This window comes from Frieseomelitta varia, unplaced genomic scaffold (assembly GCF_011392965.1).
Source record: "Frieseomelitta varia isolate USP_RPSP 00005682 unplaced genomic scaffold, Fvar_1.2 scaffold_139, whole genome shotgun sequence".
NCBI classification, from domain to species: Eukaryota; Metazoa; Arthropoda; class Insecta; order Hymenoptera; family Apidae; genus Frieseomelitta; species Frieseomelitta varia.
Genome location: NW_025109072.1, coordinates 235,506 through 250,740, shown reverse-complemented (window position 1 = coordinate 250,740; position 15,235 = coordinate 235,506). Strand labels below are relative to the sequence as shown.

The 15,235-nt window shown below is 40.5% G+C and overlaps 1 protein-coding gene across 2 annotated transcripts; it reads right to left on the bottom strand.

The window, feature by feature from the left end:
* Positions 1–611: 611 nt before the first annotated feature.
* Positions 612–8,785, bottom strand: LOC122531947 (limbic system-associated membrane protein-like). Of its 2 annotated transcripts, none has more exons than XM_043660290.1 (10): positions 8,599–8,785; positions 6,580–6,681; positions 5,132–5,350; positions 3,980–4,101; positions 3,729–3,870; positions 2,746–2,843; positions 1,515–1,817; positions 1,205–1,397; positions 1,041–1,094; positions 612–928 (listed from the first exon to the last, which is right to left on the bottom strand). In XM_043660290.1, exons 1-10 carry the CDS (start codon positions 8,636–8,638, stop codon positions 783–785), a joined length of 1,419 nt encoding a protein of 472 aa, XP_043516225.1. In that variant the 5' UTR covers positions 8,639–8,785; the 3' UTR covers positions 612–782. The 2 variants fall into 2 exon arrangements, with proteins under 2 accessions (XP_043516225.1, XP_043516235.1); XM_043660300.1 differs by having other exon boundaries at positions 6,580–6,678.
* Between the last annotated feature and the right edge of the window lie 6,450 nt (positions 8,786–15,235).

Sequence of the window (15,235 nt, the reverse complement as noted above, 5' to 3'; positions counted from 1 at the left end):
ACCTCTACTTCGAAGAATTTAGATCAACGACATCTATGTTCCGTCGAGATGTGTATTTAATATAAACAATAGAATATTTAAAAATNAGCTATTAATTTTATTATCACCATAGAAATGTTTACTGACACTTATATATATTGTAGCCATAGTAGAAATTCTTCATTCGTCATTTCGTTATTTCGTCATTTAACTTCCATTATGTAATCTTCATTAAATTATTAGTAATTGTATATTTTGTGATATTGATAATATTTTTATATAAACAATTAAAATTAATTACGGAGTTATTATTTATTTATAGTATTGTGATATAAATATAAATTATCATAATCACTATATCCACAATACAAGTACTACCATCTAAATATAAACTATCAAAATTAAATTCTATTACCGACTGTATCTATGAATAATGGTGTGTTACCATCTATCGGGTTCTTCCTTCCTCTCCTTTTAGTTCCTGTCGAAATTGAGAAGTTGCCTTAGATGGCAGTACCATTTAAAAACAAAGAGCGCAATTAGTCACACACTGTAGCTCAAAACATATGTGATTATTGGTAATAGAATGAGCATTGAGATGTACCTTAATTATACAGATGGTATCCTAATTATTTAATGTTTGTTGAAATTTATTTACAATCTTAAAATTTAAACATCTTAATGTTTACAATGAAATTTTTATCCTAATATAGGACACAACTAACGGCTCTTTCTTCTTTTTCGACCTAATTTACTCATAAAACTTAGTCTAATGTAACGTTGGTATGTTTTATATAAATATCTCACAACTTGCAAAAATTCACGTTGAAAATGTATAATATAAATATCATTGTTATAATTGTTATCACTTTGACTTGGGCAAAAGAAGATTCGCTGCTGTCGCTAGTGTCCAACGGAGAATGTTGCGACATCGATGCGAGTTGCACGGCTACAAAGAAAAAAAAAAGAAAATGGTTTTTCATCCACGATTTTGTCCCAGTTTAGTTCCCCTGTTGTAATCACCCTGAATAATTAACAACAAGACAAAAATATCAAATTACCTGGTTCGATCTTATCCTCTTGTATCGCGTTCGTTATGTAATTATCTTTGTCCGCTGAAAAAAAAGTCATATATCCATTTATATAAAACGGAATGAGATCGTTTTTAGAGTCAAGTCGAGTTAAGATAATTTTATTGTTTACTTGTTTGTATTATTGTACTTACGAGCGCCTTCCGTTGCGAATCGTATTATTTCCGACGGCTTACTCCAGCCGTAACGATTTTTCGACAAAACAAGCGCCTCGTAATGTGTTGCCTCTTCCAATCCTGTCAATTTGAACGAGTATGTATGTATGAAACTATTTCCATCGCTGCCGCTCGGTATGTACAATTTGTGCCATTGACCAGGCACGCCGTTCTAAAGATTGAAAAATTGACGACGGTTATAAATAATACAATGGCATTGTAAGATAGAATACGATATGAATAACGTATGCCAATTGCAATCAGCTAAATCACAGTGCCGCAATCTTACCACGTATTTACGAAATCTGAACTCGTACTGCACTATCGGATTGTAACTGTGAACTTCCCAGACAAAATTGTACGAAGTCTTCGAGAGGCTGTGCGAGGTCTTCTTAAAGACGGCCGGATTCGCAATACCCGATAATTCGACCGCCGCCTCGGTGATTCCCAAGGAATTAGAAGCTCTGCAGAGATAGAAACCGTAATCCGTCGTCCTGACGTTCCTTATCACTAAACTGTGATCGCTGCCTGCGTTGTGCTTCACTATCCTCGACGAATATTTCACGCTTCTGTTATTGAAATACCACTCCACCTGTAGATCAGATTTATAGGTTAGAACTAGACTAGAAGAAAAGATTTATAGATTAGATTAGGCTAGAGGAAAAAGGGATTTAGATATATAATAGTCTTTTTTTGTGCCCGTCTGTTAACCACTTGCGCTGGCAGCTAATTGCGGACCATAACGAGTGACCAAACCGTATACAACAATTCGTCGCTTTCTTTTCATCGGTATGATATCACTGGATAGAAATTATTGAAAAGTAATAAATTTATTATTTGTTTGCCTGGTTTATACTTAAATATATTTAGAAAACTGAGAAAATATTGCAATTTTGGGACAAAAAATTCTCGACGTGCGTGGAACGTCATTCCAGCGCAAGAAGTTAAAAGTCGAGAGTGGCACGGTAATATGATTGAGGAGACCGTTTGTTAGAATGCAACGCGACGTTCTGAACGTTTCTTCTGTCGAGAGAGGCGTGGAAAAAATCACCGCGTCAGCGAGGAGTTTAACTCTAGTAGCTATTTTTCTTTTCTTTTCTTTTCTTTTTTTTTTTCCTTTTTCTTTTATAAGAAGAAGTATCGCGAGTCACGTTTCCCGCCGATCGATTCGTCGCGCGTTACTGCCTCCAAGGGATAGATTCAGAGAAATTGCTTCACAGACAGAGCCAGTTGAGAGCTTACCTACTCGTCGTAATGTTAAACTACCTGGTATACAGTTGCAGTCATTGGATTTTTTTTTTTTCATGTTACTTTTCAACGTCAGATATCGAGAGAAGCGAATAATGAGGTAAAAGAGAAACGAAGAGTATAGTTTATCGACGATGGCGTCCAGTCGAAACGTGAAAATCCAAAAATCAGTGAAGCGATTAAACGCTCGACAAGATATCCGCGAGCTAAGTTGAAAACTAGTTTGACCGTTGTTGTTCGAATTATAATTGTAGTCTTGTAAAACCGCTCACCGTTGCTTCTGGCCAGGCAGTCACTCCGCAATGCAGCTGCACGCGTATTCCAGCGGGTGCGTGTAACCAAGTTTTCATCATCTCGATCCTAGGCTTGTCTGCGTCGTTCCCGATCGTCGATCAGTCGGAAGTCGCGACATCAGACGCGTTGAAACAGACAGACGTTTCGTTTATACGAAAGATAAAAGACGAAAATTGCGAGTTGAGAAGCACGACAAGTGAAATTTCGCGTCGTCTCTTTTCCTCTGCACGGTCCTCGAACAATATCGAATTATATCGTACGAGAAGAATTTATCTTACAGGGTCGAGTGTCTCGCGGATCTCTCGGGAGTTTCATTTAACCTCGTTATCTATTACTCTTACTAGCTTACTAGTTCTCGGAATACAAAACGTCGACCTTCTTCAAAGGGTTCACCGTCATCGGCGCTTACATCAGCGGCGCTTTTAATGATCATTTACGCTTTTAATTATCAAATCATTTAACGCGATGAATCACTTAATCACAAGTTGAACGCTCGTGAAAGAAACCAAACTTTGACGGCCAAATTTTGTCGCGTGCGAAACGTTGTGCACCGTTGTTTTCAATTAAAATCACGATTGTCTTTCGTAGAAAGGTCACCGCGTGCAAACGATTTGACGCACTTGTGCGTGGCGGGGTTACAATTAGATCGTGCCGTCGTTTGATTAGAATACTAAAGAGAGCGATGCAATTTCCTAATTTAATTACAATCGTTTGACAAACGTATGCAACGACGGCGTACACACTTCCGTCCACACAGGCGTACGCGAAGGTTTCGATTAATTTGAACGTAGGCGGACTACGTACATACATACGTATGTACGTACGTACGAATTCGCGCTGCGTACGAACGATCGTCGATCAAACACTAGCTTTATCAACCATCGTGACGCGGTCGAAGAAAATTACGCGAGTCTGATCGTAGGTCTTGATTATACGTCTGACAATGAGTTTGATTACCTACATCTAACGTATAGATCTATGGTGGCCGTGGCAGGTTCGCCAACGTCGTTGTTTGCCACGCAAGTGTATCTTCCAGCATCGGCGGGGCTCTCAGCGTGGAATCGCAGACGTGATCTATCATACAAAAATGGTATTTCTCCGTCCTGTCAATGGGATCAATATTTTCATTGTTTCTGATGTTCACAGGGTATTGTGCCTGTCGAGGGGGCACACATGCCCCGTATTTTCGCGGCTCGTGGAGATGTCGTTTACCTTGTTCCTCCAGGATATGATGGGGACTGGAACACCTTTTGCCACACAGGCCATGTCCACTTCCTCTCCTAAATTCACCTCCAGCTTACCAGACTCCGGTATCGGATGGACGCTGGGCGGGTCTGCAAGTAACAGTTCGCTCTGACAGATTCGTTTAAAGATTCAAGATTGTTTTCTCGATTTTACATTCCCCAGGTTCGAGCATTGTTCTCCATCGTTTCGGCCCTTTATTTTTAACCCCTTGTTTCGTAACTTCCTCCGTGAATGCGTACGTTAAACAAGCGTCGATTATTGAATGATAATTATTGCGCCACTACTTTTACTTTGTTAACTGTTAAAAGTCCTCGAGCAAAAAACTTGAAGGGAAACTGTTGAAGCGATCGATGTTGAAACTGTTAAAATCGCCTTAAAAATGCATGTCTTTGGAATTGGACGTTACGGAGTTACAACGCCATTGATATTTACAACGGAGCGAACGTTCGATAATGTTAATTGTACGCGATTCAAACATGTACGAATATACATATATACATACACGTAAATGCGTGTATCGTTGGACGAAGAGAAACAGGCGTTGCCGATCTCGTGGGATAGAGAAGAAAAAAAAAAGAGAAAGTTCGATTCCGCCGAATCTGATCGAATTGGAAAGGTTCTTTCTTATTTTCACGTGCAGAGTTTCACGAAATGGGACCACGAAATCCTTACCGGCTGGGAGGGGAAAACTCCGTGGAGGATTCCGAGGCTGAGAAAACTTTCCTGAATTTGTTTGCAGAACGACGTAGAGAGCTCGAATGTACTCTCGGGTCATCCATAATTTCACGCCAACGACGATACGGCGATAGAATCAATATCTGTGTTTAACTTTCCCACAAAATAGACGCGGCGCCCGTTCCTCAAACCATTTTCCAACTCTTAAATTATCGATTCCAATTAATCGGCGCTGTTTCTTCTATTGATTCTGGCGAGCCAATTAACGACAGAGACACGATGGGAAACGTTGTCGATTTTGCAGGGAATTTTGCAATTGTACATAAGGCATATTGCTGGAGAACGAGTTGGCGACGCACCGCCGATGGTGATCTGAGAAGTGGAAATCTCTGCCGGAGATGAGAAGTACAAGAGCGTTTTACTTCAATATACCGATTTACTCACACATTACTTCGATCTCGTGTACTTGCGTGGCATGTCCCCAGGGAGCTGGTCGAGACGCTTGGCATACATATTCCCCGGTATCGTTCCGTCTCACGTGGGAAACCTCCAAGCTTCTGTTTGAGTACATTCTAACTCTTTCAGGTGGTTCGTGTCGTGGTTCACCGCTGTCAGCCAAAAGGATACCGTCTCTCCACCACCTCACCCTCGTCTGCACGTTATCTAGACACACACACACACATATACACACACCGTAGTACATCGTGTTACGCGATAGACAGAGAGCGTTCTCGATATCTACAGGAAAATTCTCAACGTGGAAAAAACTTTCCGCTAACTTTCACGAATAAATTTATTACTATACTCGCTACCTATATAACAAAGTTACTTTTAAGCCCATAACTCCGGGTCTCTGCTAGAGGCGATGCTCAATCGTCTAGAAATAGGGGCGGCTGATGTGCCTACACGCAGTTTAGGCGAAGTACGAACCGATAAGTAAATCAAACCGAACGTTCCCTTTTCTCTGACCCAATTCGACGTTAATCCAAGTTCGACTTGGTGGATATCGGCAAGACGAATTGTAGTTAGGCAACCGGTGTCTCGCGCGGTTAGGCTAGAATCCGCGTACAATCTGAAATAAGTCCTTAATCCGCAGCGATCTTACGAACCGTTGATCGTCTTAACGCGTGTACGCGCCGCCTCTTGTCCGAGTTGCGACAAGGTAAAGCGACTGGCTGACAGGCAATCCCGTTAAGCGAAACCATCGATGACAGCTCGATCGATTGGACAGTAAATTGTTTGCGTTCTATACCTGTACACGTGAATGTCGCGCGAGTGGACGCGTTCCTGCTTAGGGGAATTAACATCGATCGCGTTGTCCGAAATTGCGGCATCGTTCTCTCTTTACCCTCGATCGAGTTAATAGAGACACTATCTCCTGCCTGTGCGTGTAGTGTACGCGTATTGGTTAAAACAAGGATCGACCCACTTCCTCCGAAAGGATTTATATAATACTACCAACAATTACGAACGAAACTGATGAATGATAATAAGTCTGTAACTGATAAATGATAATAAAACGGAAATAAATTTCATCGTAACACACGTAGAAATATGAACGAATCATCGATTAATAAGAGATTCGTAGTTACTTTTTCTTTTTTTCTTTTGTTCTTCTCTACGTAGAAAGAGAAAGCAGTTATGGTTTTAATAAATCTACGGCTACACCGTTGTTGCGGTTTACGAGACGCAACAGGTGATATTTGTTTGTAACACCCCCGTGCCGGAAGAATTAAGTTCTTCATAGTCGTTTTGTAGACTCGATCGTTATCGTTTCACTCGTTCGACTTTTTCCACCTCGTTAATAAAGGAGATAATCGGCCTCGTGATCGTGCCCGTGTCCCTTCAGCAGCTTCAATGAAAAGCGCTCGAGGATTTGTCAAATGACTTACCAAGATCTTCGACGTAACACGGTAGCAGAACCGTGTCATTTTCAAAGGTCTTCACCGTCGTTGGATAACTTTTGAAGCCGTTATTTGCTGTCGCTCGACTACCTGCAACGATAAATTTAACACAGTCGTACTTAACAATTCTACAAGAGGGAAGCTCCTTTGAATTTCATTTGTTGCGAGAGAAAAATATCAATTTTATTGTTTGCAGTGAAAATCATACAATGATGGAAAATTGTTGGTAATTTAAGTTGATATAATTTCGTAAGAAAAGAATGAAGCTTCTATTTTCAGACAGTTGCGAGTTCGTTTTCTTTCGGAAGATAGTTTGATGAAAATCAGATGGTTTCTCAGAAATTACAAAAATTCGAACGTTTCTAATGAAACGTCAGAAAATCTTTTTCCATGATTAAATCTACCATGGTTTTGAAAATTGAGATTTTACAATGACCCCTTAAAACTCTCTGTACGATATTCTTTCACCATTTTACCGAACTCTGAACGTTAGAGTTAGATAACGAAATGTTAGAATTTCGTGAATTTTTGTCGCCTGGCTCTGACATTCAACAAAATAGCGAAACAAAAATCGTCCAACAAGTTTTGAAGAATGATTGTCAAAGGTGTACCTCAATTTTCCAAATAACGGCGCATCTGTTTTCCTCTTTATAATTTTCTAAAAAAAAAAAGCATCCTAATTTTTCTTTAAACTCACGACTTTCACAGTGGCTTTGGAATCGTTACGCGATCTTTCTCTACGAAGTTACGTCGACAATTTTTCATTGTCATTGGCACAGTTACGCTCTTCACCGTGTGTGTATATCGAAATATATTTTTCAATCAAGAATCTCAGTTAATTTGCGCTCTCTGCCAATTTGAATTCCTAACTTTAAGGTGATGCTATAAAATTCGGTTTCAAGTTTGCGCAGCAACCGCGTTCTCACGCGGGATGCGTTGAAAAGTTAAACGCAGATTTCCTATGCATCGTGCATGTGCAATTTTCGTGTTGCCGGTGCGACGGCATTTCGCCAGGTTTATCTTGTTCAAAATGAGTCTTGGGTCTCCAGCAAACGCGATGGATTTTTCATCGTTTTCTAATTAAAATCGCAAAAGGAAAGGAGGAAAAAAAAATAATAAGAAAGACAATGGGCGAGGAGAGGGAGAGGCGTGATAGCATTGAAACGAAACAAACAGGGCAGAAACAATTTCGCGAAATTTACAATGAGCATTGTGAACTCATTCCCGCAGCTGTCACATTGTTGCTTTTTGCGAATAACGAATAATCGTGTTGTCTGGAAGTGACTCGGAAACAAGCGTGGAAACAGTCAGTTGGACGGTGAATTAATTTTAATGAATTTAATCGGAGGACCGGAAGATTGAGAAAGTTGCCTGAAAATTGAACGAAGGCTTCAAATTTTAAACTGCACTCAATTTGCAAAGCGCGAGGATTTTGAACTCGTTAGTACATGCATTCGTGCACCTTGCGAGACTGCTTTCGCTTGATTTACTTTTTTTTTTTTCGAGTCTAACGAGCGTGCATGTCAATATATACGATGTACTAATTTTGTGTGTGCGATACGTTCATGAATGGAAAAATCTATGTCAGATTACACGTGTCAAAGATTTTTTCGCACGAGCATTTGCGGAATGACTTCACTTACGTATTGTTGCTTTCAATTGAAACAGCGACGATGAAAAATAGAAATCTAATTTTTCTTTAGGTGTATTTTTAGCGTTTCGACGATGATTTCGCGTATGGAGGACTGTCAAAAAAAAAAAAAAAAAAAAAAGGAAAAGAAAACAAAGAACCGGATAGAAAACAGACACCGCAATTTGAGCATACGTTTGAATGTCAAAAGTTTCGAATTAAAAAAAATAAAACCACCGAGAGAAATGCTTTTTCAGTTGCTTTGACGTAATCCGCGTAGGTATATCAACGTGTATAAACGACACAGACTGAACAGGCATGTATATCATAGCGCGAGATTGAGGAAAGAAAGGTGAAATTTCCCCCATTGCACTTACCAATGATAAAAATGCAAAACATCCAGCCAAAGACCACCATGTTGTATAAACATGCATACACGTTCCCACCACCCTCGAGCCGCGAAATATGCGGAGAACAGGAAATGATACAGAGCAACGTTCGTAGGTATACGTAGGCGCGAACTCTTCGACTTTTCACGAGACACTGATCTTGGACTAAGATGGTGATCGTGTTCCTACGATCTTAACGCACACGTACACACGCTCACGCACACTTGTCGTCCAGCGTAATTATGACCAGTTGGTCATTGTACGATTCAGGGATGCTCATATCGTCATCCATTAAAATCCAGGCTCGTCTTCTCCGTCAGAACGTTTCGAGTATAAGTCGACAGTTGTCCGAAGGAAACCTTTGAAAGGGACCTCCTCGAAACGTCGAAATATCACGAGCGTGAGGCTTCCAAAATCGTTTTTATACTTTTTTCTTTCAGTACGAATCGACGCAGCGACACCGCAAGCTTTTAACAAACGATTGGCAAGTAACTTTGTACGAAAGTTCACGATCTTCGAAGGTTGGAATTATTGCAAAGCGACGACGATGAAATCGGTATCGTTGTTAACGAGTGTAAGAAAATTGGAACGAGAACTGAGAACCATCGCGCCCTATTGCAACGCTGTCACTATATGTCCACATGCACAGGGTGTCCATCTACCAACACCAAAGACATTCTTCTATAATTTGTTCAATTTACGCACCGACACGTACCATACATAGAGTCATTCATCGAGTTATCCATTAAATCGTTAATCTAATATATGAATCGGCCGCCCCGTTTTAAAAGGAGGCGACAAACCGACGTACCCCTTGGTCGCGATTGTAAACAGATGGAAATGTCACTGCCGCCGTTACGCCTTAATTCGAGAGACAATGATACATACAAGGCTTTGGCAGGGAAACGAAATTAACCCTCGAATCGAGGGTGAGAGGGACGATCTGTCCTTTGTGAGTATTCATAAAACGAACCACCATTTGTGAAATGTTGAAATGAAAATTTTTTTTTCCTCCTTTTTCTTTTTTTTTTTTTTTTTTCTTAGTTGCTCGGCTTGTCAAAAGCTGGTTTTCGTAATTAGATAAATCGCCGCCAATGGGAGGAACAACGAAACGAAGAAAGGGAACGATAAAGAAGAGACACTCTAAAGGGATAATCATGAAACATTAACGAGACGAAACTCTCGCCTGCGGATAATTCCATTTCAATTTTCCCCTATCCTCGCCTTCACGAGTTATATCGCTTCGCCAGGACGTTCTTAATTATTTAACTGGCAAGTTAATCTCCGCAACAAAACGACAGCGTTACAGCTTTTACTCCCGAAACTCGAGACATCTTCAATTCAAGATTGCGTCCACGTGTCACATCTGAGAACACAAAGTTCCCTGGAATCGATATTTGCCTTCATAATTGATCACGAGTGGCAGCTTGACCCTCATCTGACAGCAATCCAGTCGGATCTTCTATTTCTATCAAGGTAATAGGTCGGAATATACAATTTCCACGGAAAATCGCGTTTAACACGCTTCGTTGTTTCCACGTTCTCTCGTGCACAATGTTGTGAGCATTGAACGTTTCGAAAAATGACATATCTGTACCATCTTTCGTACCATTTGCTCGTACTCGCCGAGGTGTGTCGTCGTGAGCGGTGCTCGTCAAACTTTGCTTCTCGTCGAGCGAAACAGGAGAGAGTGAGAAAACAAAAGAGATTACACGTACCTGTCTGAGAGATATAAAAGCAGTTGGTTTAATGGGATAATGCCACATTGGAATCGCATTGTTCGTGCATTATGAGCCGGACAACAACGCTAATCGACGCGGCTCGGTACGAGCAGGTTGATAATGTTACGTTAGCAAGAATGAATTTCAGGTATCGACGTCACCAAATGGGTGGCGATCCTCTCGTTCGTACAATGGCCGAGAGTCGGGCTTCTATAAATAACGCGAAATTGACGGAAGGTTTTGATAAACTCGCTCAATGCCCACGGAACGTATCCGAACGGATCCGTGCAAACACGTCGTGCATCAGTGACAGATTTAAATTGGCCATACATTTTAACTGTGCGACGCGAGATTAATTCCGAATAATGGGACAATAGTACAAAGTCTGTCGTTGGCGCGCGCGGACGCCGACTAAAAAGTTCCCGATCCCCGGTTTTTCATGTTCCGAGGGAAGTGCCGGTCCGTTGTGCACAGTCGCGAGAGGGTAAAAAGGGGAAAGGAAAACAATTAACAATCGGAGAGCACGATGCGCGGAATGATAAAAAATTTTCAACGGTAACCTACATTTTATTCAACGGTGGCCGTCGTGCGTTTTTAATTTAAAATTCAAAGCATGAAGGTTCTTTTGGTTAAGTTTCTTCAAGTCATTCGTGCCTTCAAACGTATCTCTCGTATGAACTTGACATTTTCTCACGATATCGATCGGTGATTTGGGAAACCACGTCTGAAAAGCTGTTTGAAACACTTTCGCTGAAAACTAAATAAATTCGGGAATTTATTTTCCCCGAAAGAAATATACGAAAGAAACATTTCGAAATGTTCAATGACAGAACAATGGACAGTGACGGATATTCCAAGACGCTGTTTTAAAGATACTTGGTCCCGAGACGTTCCGAGGCGTTTCTCACGAGTCCCCTCCCCCGCCCAAATGTAACTCGTTCCCTCGCGAAAAACGTAGCTGAACAAACACACCGTCGGACGACGTCGACGCTTTTCCTTTTCCCCCGCGTAACATCCGGCTGCCACTGACAAATTGTGCAAATCGCCAACGGCGACAAGCGCCGTCCTCGCTTTTCTATCCCGCCTCCCGAAGAAAACACAAACGCGTTTGCCTACTTCGCGCGATTCACCGCCGTGTCAATCATACGTTCGACTTTCGAACGATTCGTGCTCACGCGTCGCCAACGTCGCGTTTATCGCGACGAATATCAAGAGATTTCCTCCGTATCTTCCGTTCGACGATATACGTCGAACGTGTAAATCCGAATTTGAACGGCGAGTTTCGTAATTTAATTACAGACGTTCGCCGAGAGAGTTACGTGCACGGTGCAGTTCGACCGCTTTATTGTACCGCTGCTTATCACCGTAATAATCGAAACAACTCGGACTCGTTGCTTTCCACGTATTCCGGGTCTAGGGATTAAAAGCTGGCACCGAAGTACTTTCGCTGCTGTAATAAGTGGCTCGTGCAATCTTGCCTCATGAATAATGCACTTCGGCGTACGCACGGAAATCGCGAGCCCTGCAGCTCGCTCGATAATTCGTCGTTTCATGTTTTTTTTTTTTTTTTTTTTTTTTTTTAAATCCCCGCCCGCCTTCTCCAAGCTCCGTTTCAGCTTTCGTAACGTTTGTCCACTCTCCGCTGGCTTCGATTGTACGTCCGCATCAATAAAATATTCACTGGAGCTAGGGTTCTTTGATTACTTATACATACACACGTGATGTTACTTATGCGCGTTCAAATAATCCCGCGTACATTCGATATTTCCGGCGGAAGGGTCGTAAGCAGATACATACTACATATCTTGGACTTCGTAGACAGCAGGCAGTTGTTTTTGACTGGGACTTTCAATTGGAGGGAGAGAGACGAGAGAAGGTGAAACGTAGGGTGAGGATAATCCTCCTCCTCCTCCTCCCCCTCCCCCCTTTGGCTCGAAATGATTGCACGCGTGTTCGTGCGAATCCGTGTGAATATATGCTTAATCCAACGTGAAGAAGATACTTTAGAGCGGTTCTCAATTATCTGATACGTTCGCTAAAGTGACACAGAAGGCCTGTTAAAGCTGATTGTGAAATTTGCCGAGAGGTCAATGAATTCGAAATGTTTGAGCACTTTCAACGAGCAGTTGAAAAACACTGATTTATTTTAATTGGCGTTTCAACGCTAGTTAACTACCGTCATAAAATGGTCGAAATGACCATGTTTATGATTTTTGTTTTTGAGATTTTTTAGACGTGAAACGGCGTATTAAAATTATCATTAGATTTAAATAACTTTAATAATAAATGCCCAGATTTAAGTAAAATATACAAATAAAAGTTTGTATACTCCATTGTATCATAAAGTTATTATTTTATAAATTTATAAAGTTATTTTATAAAGTTATCATTTTATAAATTTATAAAGTTATTTTATAAAGTTATCAGTTTATAAATATATAAAGTTATTTTATAAAGTTATTATTTTATAAATTTATAAAGTTATTTTATTTCTTTTGCTTTAACATCTCTAGTGGAAATTTTACGTTTTAGTCGTCGGTTGTTCCAGCGTTAAGAGTTGCAAGTATTCCATTTTTGCAGTTTTGTAAATTTCCTGTGCATGCGGTAACTTTTGCATTATTCCTTCGGCACGATTCACAAAAAAAAAAAGAAAAAAAAAAAAAATAACCGGACAGGATAAAACTTCCGCCGTTAAAATCGTCTTGGGAAATACGTTATTCACGTGTTGCTCCCTGACCCTGATTCGTTTCGTTTCGCGGTTAACAATTGCACGGAAAGTTGCAAGCTATCGTAAAGTGTACGCGCGAGACCAGACAATGGCTGAAAACTCATGGTTTAATTAACGCTAATTTACCGAAGCGCTAACCCCAAGCGTGCCATCGTCGGTCGAAACGTGTTTACGGAGGGCTCAAAGGAATATCTGCTGGTTAGGAACGGAAATGGGATTAATTGCGCAGGTCATGTTGGCGCACCGGAAATTTTCTACGCGCCGATTCCCCGAACGAACGTTTTTAATTGTTGCAAAATATACAAAAAATAAACATATATATATATAAATATAAACGTATAAATAAATATATAAATATACGAAAAAATACACATATCATAAATATGAAGAACGAAGCGAAAAAAAGAAATATCTAAACAGCGAAGAGAAACGCTCATTTACTTTTCATCGATCGACATACCCTGTAACTAAATTTTTCGTCAAAAAACACGACGAGTGCACGTGAAATAAATGGCATCACACAGACATGTATCGTCATTTTTTTCTGTTTGATCTCTTTCCAATTCGTATCTCGTCCGGACATGGTCGTGTTTGCGCGAGATAATATCGTACCCTACAGCAAACAATATTAATTTAAATCGGGTAGAGAAGGAAGCAACGCTCGTTTCCCCCTGCCCTGCTGGCAGGTCGCGTGAAATATTCGTGGGGGGGGGGGGGAGGAATCAATTAATTTTCTGCCGTAAATTAACGCGATCCTATGTGGCTAAATTTTATCGGTTCGTTCCACGCTAAACGGCCGGTCGAACACACGGAACGAACATATTTCGAGTTGGCTGCGTGTACGCGATGCACCCCCGTTTGTTTCGCCGACCGCAATTCCGAAAGCACACGCGAACGCGTAAATAAAACTGCGTAACCATACGAATAACCTCGACATATTTCGAGAAATGTTACGCGCCCATGAATAATGCAACCTTTCCAGGCTTTAATTGGCGGGGATTTAGAACGAACCCGCAGACTTTTAACCGTTTTAACCCGCAATTCTTATCCGTTTTAAAATCTTAAAATTTCCTTCTCAGCGTGGGCTGCCGTGGTTTTCATGGACTGCGTTTACGTGAAACTTGGACGAGTAACAATGCACGTGCGTATTTGTAAAATATCCGTAACTGTAGCTACGAACGTAACGAGATTTCTAATGTTATTCAATTTAATAAAATTGTTCAACAATAGAGTATTCTTTCCATTTTTTTGCTTCAGTATTTCTTTCATTTGCGTAGCGATTGGTGTACATGTGTTCTAATCTATCGATGTTGATTTGTTTGGAAAATGCAAAGGTGAATCAAAATGACGAGAACGAGCGAGAGCTGGCACACTTTTCGGAGTAAAGCCTCGGAACACGAAGGAAATACAGGAAAATCAGCAAGGAGGTCAATACGAAGAAATTGCTGTCTTACGTCACGATACACAACAGCGAACGATTTGAAAATCAACGTAAGCTGGGTACCCCCCAGTGACGATGAAAGGACGAAACAATTGTTAATCGCTTGGACGAGGCGAACTTTCGTTGAATGGAGGAGGGAGGAAAGTTAACGAACGCGGTCTTGAAGACGTGACGCATTGTCGACGAAATATTAATTAACTCGTTAGCTGTTCCGTACAGTTGCAAGGTCGTGTTGACCTTGTTGGAAACTGAACACTCTTCGAAAATAGTAGTGTAAGAACGTCGAATCATTCATGGATTATGATGAAAAGCTATGATCGATGAGAAAGACCGAACAGAAAATTGAGATGCAATTTCTTATATTGTAATTTGTTGAATATTATCTATATTATTATATCTTATGTTCATTCACAGATTAATTTGGATGAGCCAAAAGCTTTCTCCCCACCTATTTTTTTTTTTTTTTTCAATAAAACACCAAAATACAAGAAAAAATTAATTTCATTAATTTTGAGTTCAAACATATTTTCATTACGTTTTAAAAATCTGTAAGAAAAAAAGTTAAAAAATTTATTATTACTAGAAAGTGATTTTTGGCCCACCCTGTATTATTAGAATGCCAACGGGATATCAAAAAGTTTCGTATAACGCACTTTCAATAACGTTCGTAGAAATTTTCTATAACAAGTGTTCTTACGAATTTTTTTCCATGTTATTGGCACTCTGTGTTCTCGA